This window comes from Nesoenas mayeri (genome assembly GCF_963082525.1).
Source record: "Nesoenas mayeri genome assembly, chromosome: 2".
Classification (NCBI taxonomy): domain Eukaryota; kingdom Metazoa; phylum Chordata; class Aves; order Columbiformes; family Columbidae; genus Nesoenas; species Nesoenas mayeri.
This window is the reverse complement of record NC_137543.1, coordinates 111,187,564-111,207,132: the sequence shown is the minus strand read 5'-3', so window position 1 is coordinate 111,207,132 and position 19,569 is coordinate 111,187,564. Positions and strand designations below refer to the sequence as shown.

The window sequence follows — 19,569 nt, the reverse complement described above, 5'->3', positions numbered from 1 at the left end:
ACGTTGTCCAGCACATCTGCTCTGTGCCCCATCACAACTTTTAAGAAATGGCAATAAAGTTTCAGAAAGAGAAAAAACGCAGTCATCTTTTATGGGCAACGCACATCTGTTTGCCATGGTGATGCCGCATAATTGTGAACATAAGCGATTTTATTTGGTTTTCTGATTGTTTTCAGGACCTTAGAAAAGATTGGGATTATCTTCCCTGTGTTCCAGTATGAACTACTGAGTTTCTGTACAACTGTTTCGTTTTTTCTTTTTCTGTGAGCTACTTACAGAGCAGATACAGGTTTCATCCCTGTGCTGTGATCATATATAAACTCTGGAAGGACTTTTGTCTATTACCTCAATGGAAACTGCCGCATTCACTGAGAAATGTGGCCATCTAGTGGCACAGCTAGCAAGCTGTGGTGGCAAGTACAGCTATGGGGAAGTCTCTGAGGCAGGGCTTCTCCAAGAGTGCAGGAGGATGAGTCAGGTGCTCCAGCTGAAATTCCAGTCTTCATAAACCTTTGAAAGTCCAGGTGTAGGGTGCCTTTCTTGTTTTCTGAAGCCATGCCAAAAATTCAAACAGTTAAACGTTGGAAAAACAAGCCAGTCTTGAGGCTGGCCCTGATTGATCTGCCCATTTCTGCTTAGGAACGCAATCGTCGAGAATTAAATCTGTATTTAATTGCTCTGCTGAACTGGATCTTGGTGAAAGGAACAGAGCAAGCTACTTTCCTGGAAGAGTAAAGGGTTCACAGCCCTGACCTGTGACTGGATACACTCATGCAGATGGCACTGACCACAGCAAGACACATGCATGAGTGTCAACATGCCCGGGGCAGGTGTTGCTCCCAGAGACTTTCAGACAGGGCTGTACTTGGCAATGGAAAAAGTTGGCTTGATGGATGCTTCTGTGCTCAGAGTTTTTGGTTGTTGCACTGTGTAGGGTTTGTTTCTGCTGCCACAACATGTACGCCAACCCACTACATTTACTGAAAAAAAATATGGTGAGTTAAAAGTTTTGGTGGAAACATGGTTTAGAAATTCTGTTGATTTTTCGGTTCGGAGGACATGTTTTTAAAGGCCTGATTTTGTAAACCTTGTTTGAGTGGCACTTAAGTAAGGCTTCCCTGATCCGGTGAGCGTTACTCAGTGTGAATCACGCCAAGTGGTGCTGTGCACGAGATTATCCAGGATCCATTTAACAGCCTGTAACCCTGAGGGCTGATCCAATACCTGTTGACATCAGTAAAACCAAATTCACGGGTGCCAGTGGACTTCCAATGAGATCTGTCATTTGGGCCCTGTGATCGCTTTGGGGTGCAGACAATCTTCTTACTCTTTTCATACCACAGGATGCTGGTTCACACCTGAGCCGCTGGTGCTATTCCAGTGCGAAGTTACAGCAAGGCTGATGATGATGTTACACCTCTGTTAAGTTGTAATATCTCTTCTACCCGAACAGCATATAAACAATGACCACATACATGGTGAGAAGAAAGAGTTTGTGTGCCGATGGTTGGACTGTTCCCGGGAGCAGAAACCGTTCAAAGCCCAGTATATGCTGGTGGTCCACATGAGGAGACATACAGGGGAAAAGCCACACAAATGCACTGTGAGTACAGGGGGCTGAGCTCCAGGCTCAGATGGGGGAACTGGGGCTGTGCAGGGAGCAGAGTGGCGCAGATGCTGCTTCCCTGATCTCTTGTCTGTCGGACATTTGTTGGAGAAGACACTGCTATGTCGGCTTCGTTATCCAGCTCGCCCAGATGACAAGAGCTTTAGCAGAGGGGATTCACTGGATAATTTGGCCCAGTTCCTCAAGTTTAAAGTGCAAAGGAGCCCCAAAAGGCATTATTAAACAGGACTCAGTTTGCTTAATTATTTAAAAGCACTTTCTCTTACAGAGCTCCATCTGGGTATTATTGCTGGCCACCAGCCTCCTAATGACTTTGCAATGGATTTCTGTCTCAGATGATGTACACAAATACTGTGCTCTCCTGTAAGAGCAGATTTACATAATGCTGGAAGCGTTTTAACTTGAGCTGTGGTGGGGTTTGCCTGTGTAAAATTAAAATCCAGCAAATCAAAACAAAATTACATTGGGCAAGGTTATGAAGGCTTGGAAATTTTCTCAACTTTTATAGGTCAGCTTTTACTGTTCCCTGGAAGTCCAAAGATTAAAATTAATCCAGATTTGCTTCTTGCCTGCAGTTTGAAGGTTGTACAAAGGCCTACTCCAGACTGGAGAATTTGAAAACGCACTTGAGATCTCACACCGGAGAAAAACCATATGTGTGTGAGCACGAAGGCTGCAACAAAGCGTTCTCCAACGCGTCGGACAGGGCCAAGCACCAAAACAGGACTCATTCCAATGAGGTAAGTAAGCATAGCTTCAAAAAAATAATAAAATCTGCGGTGGAACAGGCTTACAATGTGGTCATAGCAATTTATTACAGAGGACAGGCACAGAAACCCTCGGCAGCCTGCAAGGGATCAGCTCTAGATGGGTCTTACGGGCACAGTCATTGCAGCATCAGACGGCCCTCGGGAGGCTGCGGGTCGTTTTATTAAGTGCAGGAGAGGTTTGGAAGGGGATGTAATGGAAACCCTCTCCTGCAGCGGGGCCAGACCCGCTCCCCCCGAAGGGGCCGGGACCGATCGCGCTTGCCCGTACCTGGGCCGGGGGCGACCCCTGGCGGCGGCCGAACGCCGCTCCAGCCGCCTCCTGCTCCATCTCCGAGTTCTGCAAGTTCTAAGTTACGGCTTTTTCCCTTCTCTGGGCTGTCTTTCTCTTTCTTTCCATCCATCGCAGACTTTACGGAGTAGGGATGCAGCAGAGGGAATCTGATCTTTCTTGAGCAAACCAGCTGTGGCCGTCACAGCTGTCTCCCAACTCTCGGTGACACAGCTCTTCACTACTGTGTGTTTCATGTTACTGCTGCCCTCTCTGTCAGGAATGACACCATCTTCATGCCCTGTCGCTGTTTTATTGTCCCATTTCAGGTGACACAGGCAGTCACATCATCTCAATCTCACATTGTGGAGCCCAGTCTCTCCTCCCTGACCTGTCCCTGTGCTCCTGCACTTTTAGCCTAAACCTGGAAGTCCTGGAAAGGCAGGACATACCAGCCTGGTGACTGTGTGATGTAGAAACCATAGCAGCTATATCCATTTCCAGTGTCCTTCCCTAAGTGTCTCTCAGGTCTGTCTCAGGCATTCACTAGGGCTGGCAGAATCGCTTGGGAGTGTTCATCTCTTCTTCCAGTCCGCTGGTCCCTGCAGCATCTCTTGAGTCACAAGGGAAGCAGAGACTGTTGCACATCTCTGAGCTTGCCCAGTCCCTGCAGTGTGTGCTCTCAGCAGCCCAACTAACAGCTGCACTGAAGCCCAGCAGCAATTTTGTGAATTGTCACCAAGGCAGAAGGACGTTCACCAAGTGTCACTGATAGTTGACTGGGCTTTTTTTTCATTCATTGTCTGAACCAATCTGTTGCCTAATTGATAAGTAAAACTCTCTCATCTTGAGAAAACCTGCCTCGGTAGCTCAGTATCGACTTTAAATCACTCGTGGTTGGCATTTTTGCTCCTATATAAGTCAATGGGATTTTTTTTCCACTGACGTCAGTGGAAGCAGGCTCGGGCCTTAGACTGCCATGAAGAAACTACATTTGTCAAAGGCTCCACAGTGCCATGTGTGAGCAGACAGAGAAGCTCTTTGAGGAATTCTGCATGAGGGTCTCTTTTTTTCTCTTGAGGATTAGTATAAATAGGACTTTAAAGTATTCTTGGAAACAACTAAGTAGTAAAAGTGAGCGAATGATACTTTGTTTCCTGAGGCAATTAATGTGTTTAGAAAGGGCTGGACTCTTCTTTCAATTCTCTCATAATACAAGAAGAAAACCTTGGTTAAATTTTAAGGCAGTAAATTTACTTTACATTGCTTAGTGAACTAGAGAAATTAGCAGACAAAGGAAGTGAGTTTTTTTAAAAATGAGTGATTAGTTATTCTAGTAGCACTAATAGCATCAATGCATATATCATTGCAACGTGAAAATGCTTATGGTACTGTATCCTGTGCTTTGACATTATACTGGTGATCTGAAGAGTCCACGAAAAAAATGCTTCCTCAGACAATCCTGCCCAAATAAATGTCCCAACATGTTTTGAAGGAGGTTGTTTGCCTCTGAATGTCAATGGGTAGGTACTGGTCATATGGGAAACAGGGTATCAAACTGCTGAGGGCAATGGACAGGAGAGAAAATTAGGCCAGTTTTCATAAATTGCCACAGCTCTGTTGACTCTTCTGCTATGATAAGTCAAATCTGTGCCAGTTCGTGTCATGAGAGGCTCTGCCCTCTGTAAACTATGCAGCATTACTGGGTGCCTTCAAAACCAAGGGGAATTAATAGGTTCGACTAGCTCCAGTCACTGTGGAGACCATAAATTAGATAACAAATTCACTGTGAAAGTGTATAACTGTAACACCAGCTGTGCTCCAAAGAGCTCGTCAGGAGGCCCCTATGGAATTAAATCTCATTTAAGTGTTTTTCCCGTCTTGGCAGAAACCATATGTTTGCAAGATACCGGGCTGCACGAAGCGCTACACAGACCCCAGTTCTCTCCGGAAACACGTGAAGACCGTGCACGGCCCGGAGGCACATGTCACCAAGAAGCAACGTGGAGATATCCACCCGAGGCCTCCACCACCGAGAGACCCAGGCAGCCACTCTCAGACCCGGTCACCAGGCCATCAGACTCAGGGTGCAATTGGTGAGCAGAAGGACCTCAGCAACACTACCTCAAAGCGTGAAGAATGCCTCCAAGTGAAAGCGGTCAAATCGGAGAAACCAATGGTATGCAATACACCGTGTCGCTCCCTTTGTCCTTTTCCTTCTTGCAACCAGTTAATAGTCCCCTTATGAGATGCTCAAGGCTGTAAACTGTAGCTCACAAGGTCAGGTTTTGTGAGGTTTTCTTTTTTGTTTACGTTGTAAAATGTTTTTAAAGCCTAAGAAATAGCAAATGAAAAGATTACATCTAATCTGTGCAATATGCAGTAAGTGCAGTGTTGGCAACTCTCACAATAATTGTTTCTCTTAAAGCTCCCTCTTTTGGAATCAACATATTATGAGAAAATCACAGTTTTCATTGTTAAAAAAGGCTTTTTTTCCCCATTCTTCTGTTTACAGAAGAAAGTTAGAGAATGTGAATCCTGCAGGCTCAAAACCAGAATGCAAAAAAAATACCAAGTCCAAAAGGCTGAAATGATGATAGTTTTTGGAGAACCTAGGGAAACAACCAGATTTTAGGGGCTTGAGGTTGTTGGGTCATGTGTCAAACTGAAGCAGGATAAATTGACTTTCTTGAACAGCAGGAGGAGATCTTTGGATAACATTTGATCTCTATTGTCATGTGAGCTCTTATGTTAATCTGATACTTAATTTAACTTGACTGAGTTAGCCTAATTCCGATTTAACTAAAGTGAGGTGAATTAAGAGTCTCTGCAGGTCTTTTCATGGGTTTATCTTAATGTATTGCATTAAACTAGTGTAGCCTTGAATGCTGAAAGGACCTTATTCCATTTTTGATGTACTATTTTACATAAAGAAGTTATTCTTTCATTTGCTGCATTTTATGTGCCATCCATCCTCTCCAGAAGAGTTCAAGCTAGCAAAGGCAGTCAGTCCATCCTCTTCCACATCTGGGTCTACAGTTTATCTGGACCCAGCCCTTGGGGACTACAAATATGAACCCTTCAAATTCTGTTCATATTGTTAACCATGCTGCAATTCGAAGCAATTACTCATTGAAATATGAGTTACTGCTATGTTGTGCCTAAGGCTTATGTCCAAACTGTGGAATATTAATCCTGAATTCAGAAACTTCCAAGGACCGAGAGTTAATTCCTGCTGAAATCTAAAGGAGATCCTCTGCTGTCTTTGATGATAACTACCTTAGATTAGAAAGGAACAAAACACATTCCCCTCTTGCTTGGTTACTTAAATCTGTAGCATTATTGAGGCATGTTGAGTGTAGGCAGTTTTAACATGGATAAAATTTGCAGGAGAGGGGTGTTAATGTTGATTGTTTACAAATTATTAAATATTTTTCACTGAAAACTACTCTCTAAAAATTATTAAATTTCCTGCTTTTCATTGCTTGTATGAATTAAGTTACATTTTCTGTTTTTCAACTAATCCAATGTCTTTTCTGTCTAATGCTCTTAAATGTCTTGTTCTAACTTCCTAAGGACAGTGGGTAATAAGGTGAGGGCATTTTAACTTTTCCACTGTTTTTCTTATTTCAATATTACTTGTATCTTTATTTTAGCCTTCTGCTTGTTGTCCAGTCATTCATTTATTTAGTAATGTGCAGTCCATCAAACTCATTCCCAAATGTGATGTGCTGTGAGCATTTTGCAACACTTGACATGTGAAAAATCTGGCTTATATTGGTGAAATGTCTTCAGAAATGTCTTTGTACCTTCCTCTCTAGATGATACATCCTTTTTTTTTGCTATATTGCACATCTAAAAATGTATGTTTCTCATAATACAGTTCTTACTTCTGTAACCTATCTCACTGTGATCTTGAGACATGGCTACAAGAACAGGCTTCTCACCATTATTACTTTTTCCATATGGCATGGAGCTATTGTCCAGAAGCACAAACTCTGTATAATAACTGTTGTTTCTATGCCTGTCCCCAAATCTGCCATGGCCAGGATTTGGAAATGAACTTGCCCAGTGTGGCCTCATAAATTCTAAGTATCGTCATTCAAGTTAGAAATAATAAAATAGTCATTGCATGTTAATCGATTACTTAAGGGCATACAAAGCTACAGTAGTGCCATGAGTCTGTGTCTTCATTCACTGAAGCTAGAAGTGAGAGCCATCACTGCTAGCTCAGAAGTTCTAGCTACCATTTGTCAGTGCAATGTGCATAAAAATCACACGCTGGCCGGAAAAAAAGAAGTAAATAAAATAAAAAAAAAAACACAGCAGAAACCCCAAAAGTGAACTACTTATATGAAACTGTTCTTGGGAGCAAAACAATACTGCATGCCCCACTGATCTGTGATCCCACTGGTATAACCTACAGTGAGATATTACATCTCAAGGCTTCTGTCTGTTTTGTCTGTCAGTCTGTCTGTCTGTTCCAGTTTGTCAGAGAAATTTTCCCATTCTTTTGTGACAACTTTATGAGTACAAAAAATAAATCAAGCCCGTGTTTCCCCACAGGAAGAATTCTGCTAGAGCAGCAGGGAACACTGTCTGTTAAGAAAGAAGAAGCTATTGTGGCGAGTTTAGATCTCCATGGATTAGCAGCCTGTACTGTGTATTAAATGCTTAAATATAAAATATTTAAGTCTAATGAAATGAAGGATTTGATTCAGTAGGTCATCGCCTTCTTGATTCGGGGCAGAGGTGATGTAAGTTAGGTATAAGAGGAGGTATAAGTTAGACACTAATGTTGCCAGGGTCACAGGACACTGATAATATGATAGAGTATTTTTTTGCATTAATGCTTTGTCCCTGTTTTATTACATGCCAACATTTCAGGCCAACTGCTGCTCGTAACAATGAGCCTTAAGCTTGGAAAATACTTACACGAGTCTAATTTAAAAAACCCCAAATTCCAGTGTTGTTGTCTTCTTGTTTGTTTGTTTGCTTGCTTGCTGCAAGCCTAGCGGTGTAAATGAGACCTCGTAACATGGCTGAATTCTGATTTGGTTTATTGAGTTGCAGGTTCAGTTGAGAAAAGCGCAGACCCAAAGCAGAGTATCCATACATACAGGCTCACTTGCTTTTGCTGCAAGTGCTCTTGTTAACACTATTTGCTTAATCCTTACATTCTTCTGTTTCTTACTTCACTCCAACAGACATCTCAGCCAAGCCCTGGTGGTCAGTCTACATGCAGCAGCGAACAGTCCCCCATCAGCAACTATTCCAACAATGGGATCGAGCTTACTCTGACCGGTGGTGGTAGTGTAGGAGACCTCAGTGTCATCGATGAAACCCCCATCATGGACTCTACCATTTCCACAGCCACCACAGCCCTTGGCTTACAGGCCAGGAGGAATATGACAGGGACCAAATGGATGGAGCAAGTGAAATTAGAAAGGTTGAAACAAGTTAATGGAATGCTTCCAAGACTGAACCCCGTTCCACCTTCCAAAGCCCCGACCTTGCCGCCTCTCATAGGAAATGGTGAGATACACATCATAACAGGAGTGGTAACATTTTTGTCCTTAAATTTATTGCTTGCTAGCTCAATCTTGCAATCTTTGCAAAAGGGTAGTGCAGCTTATGAATATCAGCAGCTGTGACAATGATTCGTAAATTGAACCCTTTCTGTTTATCCCCCTGTTATAAGCCCTACTACCCACCCTGAGAGAAGTCTGATAATCCCATGTTTTATGGAACAGGGGCCAACAAGGAAGCCTTGCATCATATTTTAAATTTTCCCTACAGTTAAAATTTGGACCCAGGATCATTACAATCCTGTCTTGTTTTGGGACAAGGCAGATGAAATAAATATCTGCCAATTTATTATATGGAAGTCTTTCAGATGAGGCCTTAAGAAGGCACCCTTTCTATTGATGTGTTGGGCTGCCCTTTACGTAAACTGTTTTGACACATATAAGTAAACATATGTACAAATTCTGCTGCTTACAAAAGGCAGAGACCCATGAATGGGAGCAAGGCGAGACTGAACTCTGAAGATCTATAGTTGTTTCTGTACAAGGAGCTGCTCGCTGCCAAAATGTACATCCCTGCTGCTTCTATATTGCCTACAACATGCCTGTAGGTTTCTGCACTCCACCCAGCAGTGACAGCCCAGGTTTTCTGAAACCCATTCAATCAAAAGAAACTATGTACAATTAAGAAATGCATTCTGTTTACTTAAAACCAAACCAAAACAAGGAAACCAGCAAAGATGTTTTGCAGTTGTTAGGAGTTATTGCAAGAGTATTTCAAGAAGTCTTAGAAATGACCTTGAATAGCCTCCAATTTGTATATTTTGCCATTCCATGCAAATGCCTGTTCAATTATATTTTGCCTATAAAAAGCTCCCTTACGAATGTGTCCTTCTGGCACGTCAGTCAGCATAGCTGCACTGCAGGCTGGAGCGCTACACCAGCTGATGACAGTTTGTGGCTATGGCCTATAAATTTTGTGCTGGGATTCACACTGAAATGTTACCCTTGAGCCTGTGAATTAGCTTTTAACCTAAGGACACAGTTTTTATCCCTACTTCTTTCAAGAAAGAGCACTGCTATGATTTGCTGTGATGATGCAGGCTCTTCCTCGATGCTCCCCTCAGCTCTTCACTGGCTGTTTTCTGTACCAGTTTCTGGGTCATGCCCATTCCTTTAACTGTGAATTTTACCTCCAGGTACCCAGTCGAACAGCAGCTGCAGTGTAGGAGGATCCATGACTATTCTGCCAAACAGGAATGAACTTTCGAGTACGGACATCACTGTGTTGAACATGCTGAACAGGAGGGACAGCAATACTAGCACAATCAGTTCAGCCTACTTGAGCAGCCGCAGGTCCTCTGGAATCTCACCTTGCTTCTCCAGCCGGAGGTCCAGCGACGCCTCCCAGGCAGAGGGAAGACCACAGAACGTGAGTGTTGCAGACTCCTATGACCCCATCTCGACGGATGCCTCCCGGCGCTCCAGTGAAGCGAGCCAGTGTGATGACCTGCCAAGTCTTCTCAGCCTCACCCCAGCCCAGCAATACAGGCTGAAAGCTAAATATGCAGCAGCTACTGGTGGACCCCCACCAACTCCACTGCCTAACATGGAGAGGATGAGCCTCAAAACAAGGATGGCACTCTTGGGTGACTGCAGGGAGTCCGGAGTATCTCCACTGCCTCCAGTGAATGCCCCTCGAAGATGTAGTGACGGTGGGGCAAATGGTTACAGCAGGAGGCATTTTCTGTCTCATGATGCTCTAGGAAATGGGACAAGAAGAGCCAGCGATCCAGTAAGAATGGCCTCTGACAACCTCTCTGTCCCTAGAGTCCAGCGTTTCAACAGTCTTAATAGCTTTAACTCTCCTGCTTTGCCTCCATCCACGGAAAAGCGCAACCTTGTTCTTCAGAACTATACCCGTTCTGAGGGTGGCGTCTTCCGCGGCTTCAGCTCCCCCTGTCCTCCCAGCATCAGCGAGAACGTCGCCCTGGAGGCTGCTACGATGGAAGCAGGTGGCAGTCTGAATGATGAGGATCTCCTGCCAGATGACGTGGTTCAGTATCTGAATTCCCAGAACCAGGGCATGTACGACCACTTGTTGAACAATGTCCTAGACAGCAACAAAATGCATCACAGCTCAGTGTTAGGAAACAACAACCCCAGCAATTTTGACCAAGCCCCTCCACCGAGCAGTCAGCAGGCAGGTTCTGAGGCAAACAAGAGTGACTTGCCCATTCAGTGGAATGAAGTAAGCTCAGGAAGTTCTGACTTATCTCCTTTGAAACTGAAATGCGGTCAGCGCTCAGCAGTGCAGCAGGCTCGGGCCTTCGGACTGTATAACAACATGATGGTTCAGCAGCAGAACCTGGAGAGAAGCACCGTGGCCCAACAGAACGGCTATCAGAACCTGGTGGAAAACAGTGGTTCCTACGGCTTACAGCAAAACACGGTTCTGGGCAATGGAGCCGGTAATTCTTTCAGCGTGCAGCCCAATAAGCCTTACAGTGAAAGCATCGGCAGGCAAGCGATGATGTCTGGGGCCATGGACCGTTCCTGTGGTGTGGCAGTTCAAGGGCAGAAGCTGAGAAGCAGCAACATACCAGTGAGTGGGAACCAGCAAAATTTTGGCCATCCCATGGCATCCAGTGATCAAGCCACTAGTATGGCAAATGGGATGCAGAACAGGAATATGATGGAACAGGACTATTTGCAAAACCAACCAGTTGGAGACGGCGTTCATTACCAGGGAGTCAATCAATCTGGTCAAATGATGCTAGGGCAGGTTAGTCCTACCTCACAAAGCAGCCTGTATCAAGGGCCGCAGAGCTGTCCACCGGTGTCTCACACCATTGGTAGCCAGCCTTCAGGTTCGTTGGTGGCCAAAAGCTACCAGCCATGCTCTAATTACAGCGGCAACAGATGGCAAAACATCTTGAGAAACAACGTGGCACAGCAGCAAGGACACGTAAGTGATGGCAACCAGATGTACAGGGTAAACACCATTAAGATGGAGATGCAAGGTCAATCACAGCAGTTCTGCTCTAACGTGCAGAATTACTCTGGTCAGTTATATGACCAAACCACGGGCTTTAGCCACCAAGCTATGAAAACAGGTTCTTTCTTTGGTTCGGAAGCCAACTGCCTGCTGCAGGGGACTGCGACTGCAAACTCATCCGAGCTTCTTTCCCCAGGGGCTAACCAAGTGTCGAGCACAGTTGACAGCGTTGACAGCAACAGCCTAGAGGGTGTGCAGATCGATTTCGATGCTATCATAGATGATGGGGACCATGTCAGCTTGATTTCAGGAGCCCTGAGCCCAAGTATCATTCAGAATCTCTCCCGCAATTCCTCACGCCTCACCACTCCCCGAGCGTCTCTTACATTCCCAGCTATGCCCGTAAGCACAACCAACATGGCTATTGGGGACATGAGCTCTTTGTTGACCTCACTTGCAGAAGAAAGCAAGTTTCTTGCTGTTATGCAATAGACATCAAACAAACAAACAAACAAAAACCCTTAGGAGATAACAGTTAAAAAAAAAAAAAAGACTCGTATTTTTTAGTTGTGTATGTATTTTAGCAATCTCATCTCACCTAAATGGGATGTGTTTCAAGTATATTCCTTTTATGGAATAAGGACTCTGAAAACCCTAAAGTGTTCTAGGGAGAAACTGTCTTCCATTTCAGTTTTGAATCAGTATTGCTACATACATTTTCTCCCCCCTCTCTCCCCCCCCCCGCTTTTTGAATGTCTGTATGCTTTTTTTTTTTTTTTTTTTTTTTAATCTAAACCAATGTAAATGTGTGAAGTGCATGTTTTTGTTTTGTTTTGGGCTTTTTTTAAAAAAAGAAAGGTCTGATGAAATGACTTTGCAATTATCTGTTACTCAAAAGAAACTAGACCTTGTAAAACTGTTGCAACTTTCCCCCCTAAACATATAGGCACAAAATAACCAGGCACAATGTGAAATGAGCATACAGTGGTGAAATCCTCTCTGGATGCATTGGATATATTGCCATGAGGTGGACAACCAGTTTAGAAAGGCACCGCCATGGTACCCGTAGGTTGTCAGGAAGCACAAGAAATTATGAGGTTCAAGCAAATAAGAAATGTAAAACCGTCAGCCCTTTGATCACTAGCAAATGTTTAAGGTTTTTGTAAACACACACAGATAGCTGTCACTGCCTTGCATAACAGTACTGACATTGTGCCATATTTAATCCAGTTCAGAGGAAGGAGAGGACCAGAAAGACATTCTTAGTCTAATTCTCATCTTGTGTAGTACTTGGTATTCTGTTTTTCAGCCTTCTTTTTTAAGTGGCCGGGTAGTAAAATTATGGGCACGTTTGGTGATTTGGGTAGTGTATAATCCCTTCGTTGCCTACCACATTTGTGGAAAGACGATCAGGGACTTATGGAGTATTTCATAGAATGAAATAACAAAATTGTAATATTCCATACTGGGGATTTTTTTCTTCTATAATGTCCTGAGCCACTGGTTTTTATTCACAGTAGCAATTCCATTGCTGGGTGAACTCTCTTGTGCATCCCTTTTAGCACATAAAGCTTTCTGGATAGATTGTATGTTTTAAAATAAGTAAATGCCCATTGACATCATACACAGTTATGGCTTTAAAAGCGTCATGGTTATGGCATGTAAAACAAGTAGAAAACAAAAGGCCCGGTTCTCAGACTAGACAAATAAAGCAAAGCAACTGCAAGCAATCTGGTAATCTTAAATGTTTTTCCATTGTATCCAGGCTCTACAAAATTAAGAGATTTAAACTGCCATTAAAAATAGCAAAATAACAAGTGGAACAGCAAAGATGTCTGATAACTAATCAAAACTCAAAAAGACCAACCCAGCCTCTCTTGGTGACACCAATGTGCATGTCATTTCACAACAAACCGGTGGGTCAACACCCAGGTTCAGTTACACCAGCAAAAGTTGGAACTAACGCACAGTGGTCATGAAGCCACTCACTGGTAGAGGTGAATGCCATCTGCTCCATAAGTGCTGGCTATTCTGGCATGTTTTTTGCTGTTCTGGGCTCCACGTCTGCACTCCTGCGCACACAGAGCTGCTGGGTAAACGGGCTGGGATGGAGAACAGTTACAAGACCAAGGTTTAAATTCACCCACTCCTAGAAACTGCATGCAAGTCCAGCCCTTGATGACTTCTCAGTTAAATCCTGATAGTAAAATGCTACCACGGGATGTAAATGGGGCAAGCACTTACAGTCATGGATTTGATGTCTGTAAGGAGATGGTGTTGAGCAGACATAAAATGAGAAGGGGGCATGTGGTCAGTTTTGAAATATAGATAAACTTTACTCCAGTCAAAATTAGGAGTAACACCAAAAGGTGATTGCTACAGGTTAGAAGGCCATAGTACTCAATATTTTGAGTGAAATACCAGCTGATTCAGGGCATGACATTTGAGGAATGTGTAGGAATACAATCTCAGTGAAGCTGTTGGATAACATTGACCTATTAACAGCTGTCAGAATCAGAGGAAGAAGCTGTAAATCAGTAGGAAAACATCATAGGAATTTGGTGCTGGGGCTGTATTTCAGCTTATCACAGCACATACTGAGTGATGTGCACTGAGCTGGAATGTCAGAAGTCAAGACAAATGTAAATATCCTGCAGCTTTTACCATCATCCAGCTCCATATCTTTAGCAAGCATTTCTTCCTTCTGTCTCATGCACACATGTTCCCCTCTCCTGCTCTTTGCCCTGCTGGTTCCCTTCCCGACCTCCCTGCTCATGACCAGTCATCGTGGTCCCTGTGCTGCACGGGGAACCGCGCACAGCTCACCACACCAAGTGCTCGGTTCGCTGTTGCAATGTGGTGAAGCCGCTCCCCGTTGCGCTCTCATCGTTGCCCCTGCCCAGCTCCCCACCGGAGGAGGGATGTTTCGGTGGCCACGCTGTACATTGCAGCGCTCTGATGCAGCTCAAACCCCTGTGGAGAAACAGCAGCGTATGCAGGAGGAAAGGCTGTGCTGGACGTGTTTCAGATGGGTCTCGGTAACCAATCACTGGCTGTTTATTAAGCCATAAATTACATGTTTATAAACAATTTCAACAGGGAGGCTTATGACCAGCTTGGGAGTAGATGGCTTGGGAGAGAAGCCTTTTATTGTTATAGAGCCAATACATTAAAAAAAATTAAAAAAAACAACACCAAACTATTTTTTTAAACTCAGTTTTCCAGTTCATAATTGTATTTGCTGGTCCAACTGAAGCTGGGAAGCTATTAACAGATGTGATCCATCAGCACTTGGAAAGAGCCATTCATATTGCTCAAGGCTAAAGGGGAGTGTTTGAGTAGCTAATTTGCCTTCCTGGATTTGACAAACCTTTGTCACTCATTTGCCCCTGTCTTGGGCCAACAACATCTTGGCCCAAACCACATACTCCAGAAAGGCGTCACGTTTTGATTTGGCAATGTTGAAGAACCAGAGACTCCACCATGTCGCTGGGGAGTATGCGTAAATAGTTTATAATTTTCACCATTAAAGGTATGGGCCATTTTTGTTCATGTGTCAGTTTTCAGCTTTCAGTATATTCTCGTGCTTTTCTGGTTAATGCTAAAGAGCCTGTTTTGGTACCTGTGAAGGTAGCAATACATCGTAGCCCAGCTATCGTGGCTCTCTGAGTAATGCACTGTTAGGCTGGACACCAGCCTTCACTTGTCCGTCTCCTTCTCAATGTGTGGCAGTCTGGGGAAAGTCCCACCAACGTTGTCCACCTGTTTCCTGGGACCTCTCTACTCCTGCTCTTCCAGTTACAGAGCCCAAGCTTGCTATTGTATATCTGGTGCATCAGTCGGCATTGCCATAGCAGTTGGAAACCCACCACTCACCCTGCAGTATTAAAAAATGCAGAAAATATAGTGAATTCCCTATTTTAAAAGAATCACAGACTGAGTCTAAATCACCTTTTCTTCTAATGACACGGGACTGGGTCTTCCAGCTTTGTTACTGTTGGCCTTGGGCGCGTCTGCTTCGCTCAGCCTATGTGAAGGGTGCGTATTTCTCCAGGCAGTTTTACTTTCCACAAGGTGGGAGCTGCCAGTGAGAGTCCATCCATGGGCGAGGAAAGGTGTATTTGCAGAGAAGTCAATGGGCTTCCAAAGGGGCTCTGCTGGTGAGTATGATGGCCTCCGGCATTATGGGGCAGAGGCTGTTACTCTCTCCTTGGAGAATGGCCCCAAATGCCACATGCATTAAGATGCTGGCTGGCTCGCTGGCTCCCAGTCATTGCTTCCCACCCCAAGCCCTTGATGAAATGGCCCATGTCTATTGCGCAACGGCTCGTCCTTCTGCACAGCAGTGTTTATATTCTCACGATGTATGTGCCTTATTTTCTGTTGATCCTGTAAAAAGAGAGGGACCAAGATGTGTTGCCAAATTTTCCCGATGAGGCTGTACTTGCCATTCAGCTAATAGCACATATCACTGTTAATAGTGTCCAAAATGTCTTGTAAACCTCTGATATTCACGTGTTATTGTCCTTGGATTGGTGGAATGTCTCCTATGGAACAGTTACTGTTGTCAGTCCTGCAGATGTGTAAGATAAATATGTGTTCTTTTTTTTTTTTTTAGGTTTTTTTTTAGTTTTTTTATAAAGCTTGTAATCCTTTTTTTTTTTAAAAAAAAGAAAATGTGTAAATACATTTACGTACGGTAGGAATAGTGTTTGGCTATAATGGGCCTTAGTGGTCTTCATTTGATAAACCTGCAGTTATGATCTGATGTTTCTCGAGCCTTAGGTTGATCTGAAGGGTCTGTAGCATTGTGTACATATAAACTGTACTTCTGCTTACAGGACCACTTAGCTCTTTTGTAACAAAGAAAAAAAAATGTTTCTTACAATGTCAATAAAAACACAAAAGCCTTTGTACTTAAGTTCTTAGTTTCCAGCTTGGAAAACATCTCCATGGGGGAGGGGGCTATTTTCTCATTCGGCTGGAGAGCCTGGTTGCAATCAACGCCTGTATCGCTTCCGCTCATGGTCGCTCACTTTTCTCTTTCTGCCTGTTGCTTCGCTTCATTCACATTTTGAAAAACGATGGGGAAGCATTTACCTTTTCTCTAAAGAAAAATGGCTGAGGGGTGCTGGGTGGAGAAATACATGAAACTGCAGTGTCACACAGATAGAAATGATTGAAAGGGGGCAAGACTGACCTGGCCGCCCCTGCCGCAAGTGCACTGGTTTCAGAGGTCAAAGCCAAGCTGCCCAAAACTCTGGGCTGGTACGTGGGGGCTGTGTTTTCATACTTGCCTGAGCGAGTGGCTCTTGCAAAGGCTCAGCCAGCCACAAAGAAGCTTGGGAAAGGGGGAAGAGAAGCTCCTCTGGCTGGGTTAGTCTGTAGGTGTCCACTAGACATTACTGCATGGTCTGCAGAAGAACTAGATGCAGTCTTCTTCAAAGCTGGGTATTTGGACGTAGTGAATGTTGCTGTTGAGTGTAATGGTCATGTGGACGACAGCAAGTTAGTTGGGGCAAACAGTGTAGAAGTTGTAGCGCCACTTAGTCTTAAAGTGACTGAGCTGTTCTCACTTCAAGAGCCTTTGTTTCAATTGCTTGTACCTCCGCAGCACCCAGACTGCTTGTTGGAGCTGCCAGTGCCCAGCATCTGTCTTAGTCCCTCCTCAATCAAAATTGTTGAGCCAGTTCTGAGGCCAAGGCGAGTAAATTCACATTGGGTTTTGCATATGTTAACTTACCTTTTTTGGAGGGCGGCGAGGAGAAGAAGAGGGGCTCACCCTTCATCCCTTATTAAACTTTTGTCATTTAGCACAGAGTGTGAGATTTGTGGGGGACAAAGGGTGGAAGGGAGAGTTGTAACTTGCCCAGCTGAGAAGGCTGTGAGGCAGGAGAGGCCTGAGAGTGGTCTGGTAGGGGTGTAGGAAACCCTGCAGCAGGACAGGGTGCTTGATGGTGTCCATGATGCCTTATCTCATGTGCTGCAATCCCAAAATCTTCCCAGAGCCTGGTAGTGCTCCAGCAGCAGCTGACTGCGGCGGGGTGACAGTGGCTTCTGCCTGGCTTCCTCCACCAACAGGAGGTCAGAGGTGGCGATGAGACGAACCTCAGACAAGGACACAACACAGCAGTGGGGAAATGAGCAGACCTATGGAATTTGGGGTGGGGCGTAAGCAGCAGGACCCATGCCGACCAGAGAGCATGTATGTGCTTAGAGGTTAACACAGCATTTCCAAGCCCCACCAGCAGCCCCTTGCTGCTAGTGGCTGATGCAGGACTTGCACTTCTTAAACACGAACATAGTACAGACTTGCGTGCATGGGTGCAGAGCATCATGCTAAACAAGCATCAGTAGTGTCGCACACCTGGTCCAAAAAGGGAGCCCACGCACCTGGAGTGCCAGCTCCTTGCACCGCGGCATCACACCACCGCCTTGGACCATCCTTGCATGCCCGTTATTTGGTTGTGTCCCCTCCACCAGCTGGTTCTACATCCAGCTGGATGATTGTCAAGAGGGCAGAAGACACCATGGGGACCCTGGCCCATTTGTCACCACAGTTGTTTGCTGTGTTGAGGGCACAGATGAAGCTGCTGCCAGGCGGTGCAAGGCCAGGCAGTGCTCACCTTGCAAAAGCACCTGTGCAAAAGGTAGGGCTGGGGCTGCAAGGCATTTTTTCTGGCCTCCAGCCTGACTCGGGGTGAGGCCAATTAATTGCTGTGAGTGCAAAGCTGCAGCCGGGGGCAGGAGGACCCACGTTTCCATGCAATAAAATAAAGCCAAGTCCTCGGGAAAACAAGAAATGGCAGGGCAGTCATGGTTTTTATCATCCAAAATTAGCGGATGCTGTTGACCTTTAGTCTATGCTTTAGTGCCAAGGCTGTAAATTAATTAATTGAATTCATTAAATTGGTTTCTGACTTCAGAGGGGCATGTACCCAAGAGGACTGCAGTTTAAAGCCTGAAAAATACAACGGAAATACATGGCACCGTACACAGAACCAGTCAGTGAGGCAAGAAACAACCCAACTCACAGTCCCCCCCATCCTAAATAGGTGATGTGATGCTAATACACCCAAACAACAAATACAAGGGCAACACAAAAATCACCAATAATGCTGAGGGGAAGAGCAGGCAGTGGGGGCCCAAGGTGCTGAGGGAGTTACTGGGCTGGCTGGGTGACAGCTCAATGTCATTTTTTTTCCTTTCCCAGTTTTTGTGGGCTCGACTGTGCAATCTTCATAGTGTTTTTTCAAAGGAGGGGTAATGGGAAGGAGACGACTTGTTCTCTCCAGGCTGAAACACAAGCTATTTGTGTTAGGAACATGGCTTTGTTACATGATTAGTGCAATGGGAGCCCCTAGGCACCACTTCCCAGTAAAAACAACTAATATTAATAACTCATGCTAAAATTACTTGCTATTTAATAACCTCTTTCCACCCTGGGAAGCACTTAACTACTCGGCATTTCCACCCCTCGTGTTCCTACTCTCCCATTTTCCATCACCGACTTCAGACTGGCCCCGTGCATTTCCCAGGTAAAAAAGAGCGGGTTTGGTTAAGGAAGAAGGAAGAACTCACGTCGGTGTTTAGTAGGAATGCCTGCACCCCATGTCTGCTGCCACACGCACCTCCTCCCCTGCCCCACTCGCGGGGCACAGCCCAGCACGTGGTGTGAGGCTGCTCAAAGCTGCCATGTCTTGCAGCCTCGTGCCCCTGTTTCACCCGTGTCCCGGGGATGGAGTGACCGATTTCATGCCTCGTCAGGGAAGCAGCCGCCCTCCCTCCGAGCTGCCCCAGCTGGCTGAGACGTGATAGACCAACACTTACTCATGGGTGGGAGGCACATGTGAGTCACGCTTCCCTCAGCAGCCGCGGGCGGGCTGGCGGTGGCGGGAGAGCGGGAGCGAGCGGGCTGGATGGCATCTCCCTGCCCGGCCCGGCGTGGTGGCAGCTCATTTGGGCCCAGGCAGGAGCAAGAAGCAGTGGGTAGATCAGATGGTGATGAACCGTAAACAGGATCGTTTCCCAGGGGCTGGCTGAGCTGCTCCAGCCCTTCTTTGCCAGCAGCGCTAGGATGGCTGTCAGGTCTGCGAGGCGGTGTCTAAGCCACCCTGCTCTGCAGAAAAACATTACTAATGTTCCCACGACCAGAGCAAGACAGAAGAGACAAATAACTTGGACAGCAACGTGAAACAGTGGCAAAAATCTGGAAGACAGAGGAGAAAAAAAAAAAAAGGCAACAAAAATACCCCAAAGCAACAAAGAAAAAAACAAACAAGAGGGTGGAAAGCTCTATAATGACTGAAAAGAGCCCCAGATGGATATGAACTGAGAAAAGGTCAGACACAGAAATAGTAGCACTAATTAGCTGAGCTAAA

The 19,569-nt window shown here is 45.2% G+C and overlaps 1 protein-coding gene across 2 annotated transcripts in view; it reads left to right on the top strand.

The window, feature by feature from the left end:
- Positions 1-12,145, top strand: part of GLI3 (GLI family zinc finger 3) — a gene marked incomplete at its 5' end in the record, with an annotated part of 196,013 nt that extends 183,868 nt beyond the window's left edge. For both annotated transcript variants that reach the window (XM_080340446.1, XM_080340445.1), the window contains 5 exons: positions 1,454-1,603; positions 2,203-2,367; positions 4,554-4,844; positions 7,873-8,200; positions 9,390-12,145. In XM_080340446.1, the coding sequence (XP_080196572.1) occupies positions 1,454-1,603; positions 2,203-2,367; positions 4,554-4,844; positions 7,873-8,200; positions 9,390-11,680 (3,225 nt within the window). In that variant the 3' untranslated portion in view covers positions 11,681-12,145. The remainder of the gene's footprint in view (positions 1-1,453; positions 1,604-2,202; positions 2,368-4,553; positions 4,845-7,872; positions 8,201-9,389) is intronic.
- Between the last annotated feature and the right edge of the window lie 7,424 nt (positions 12,146-19,569).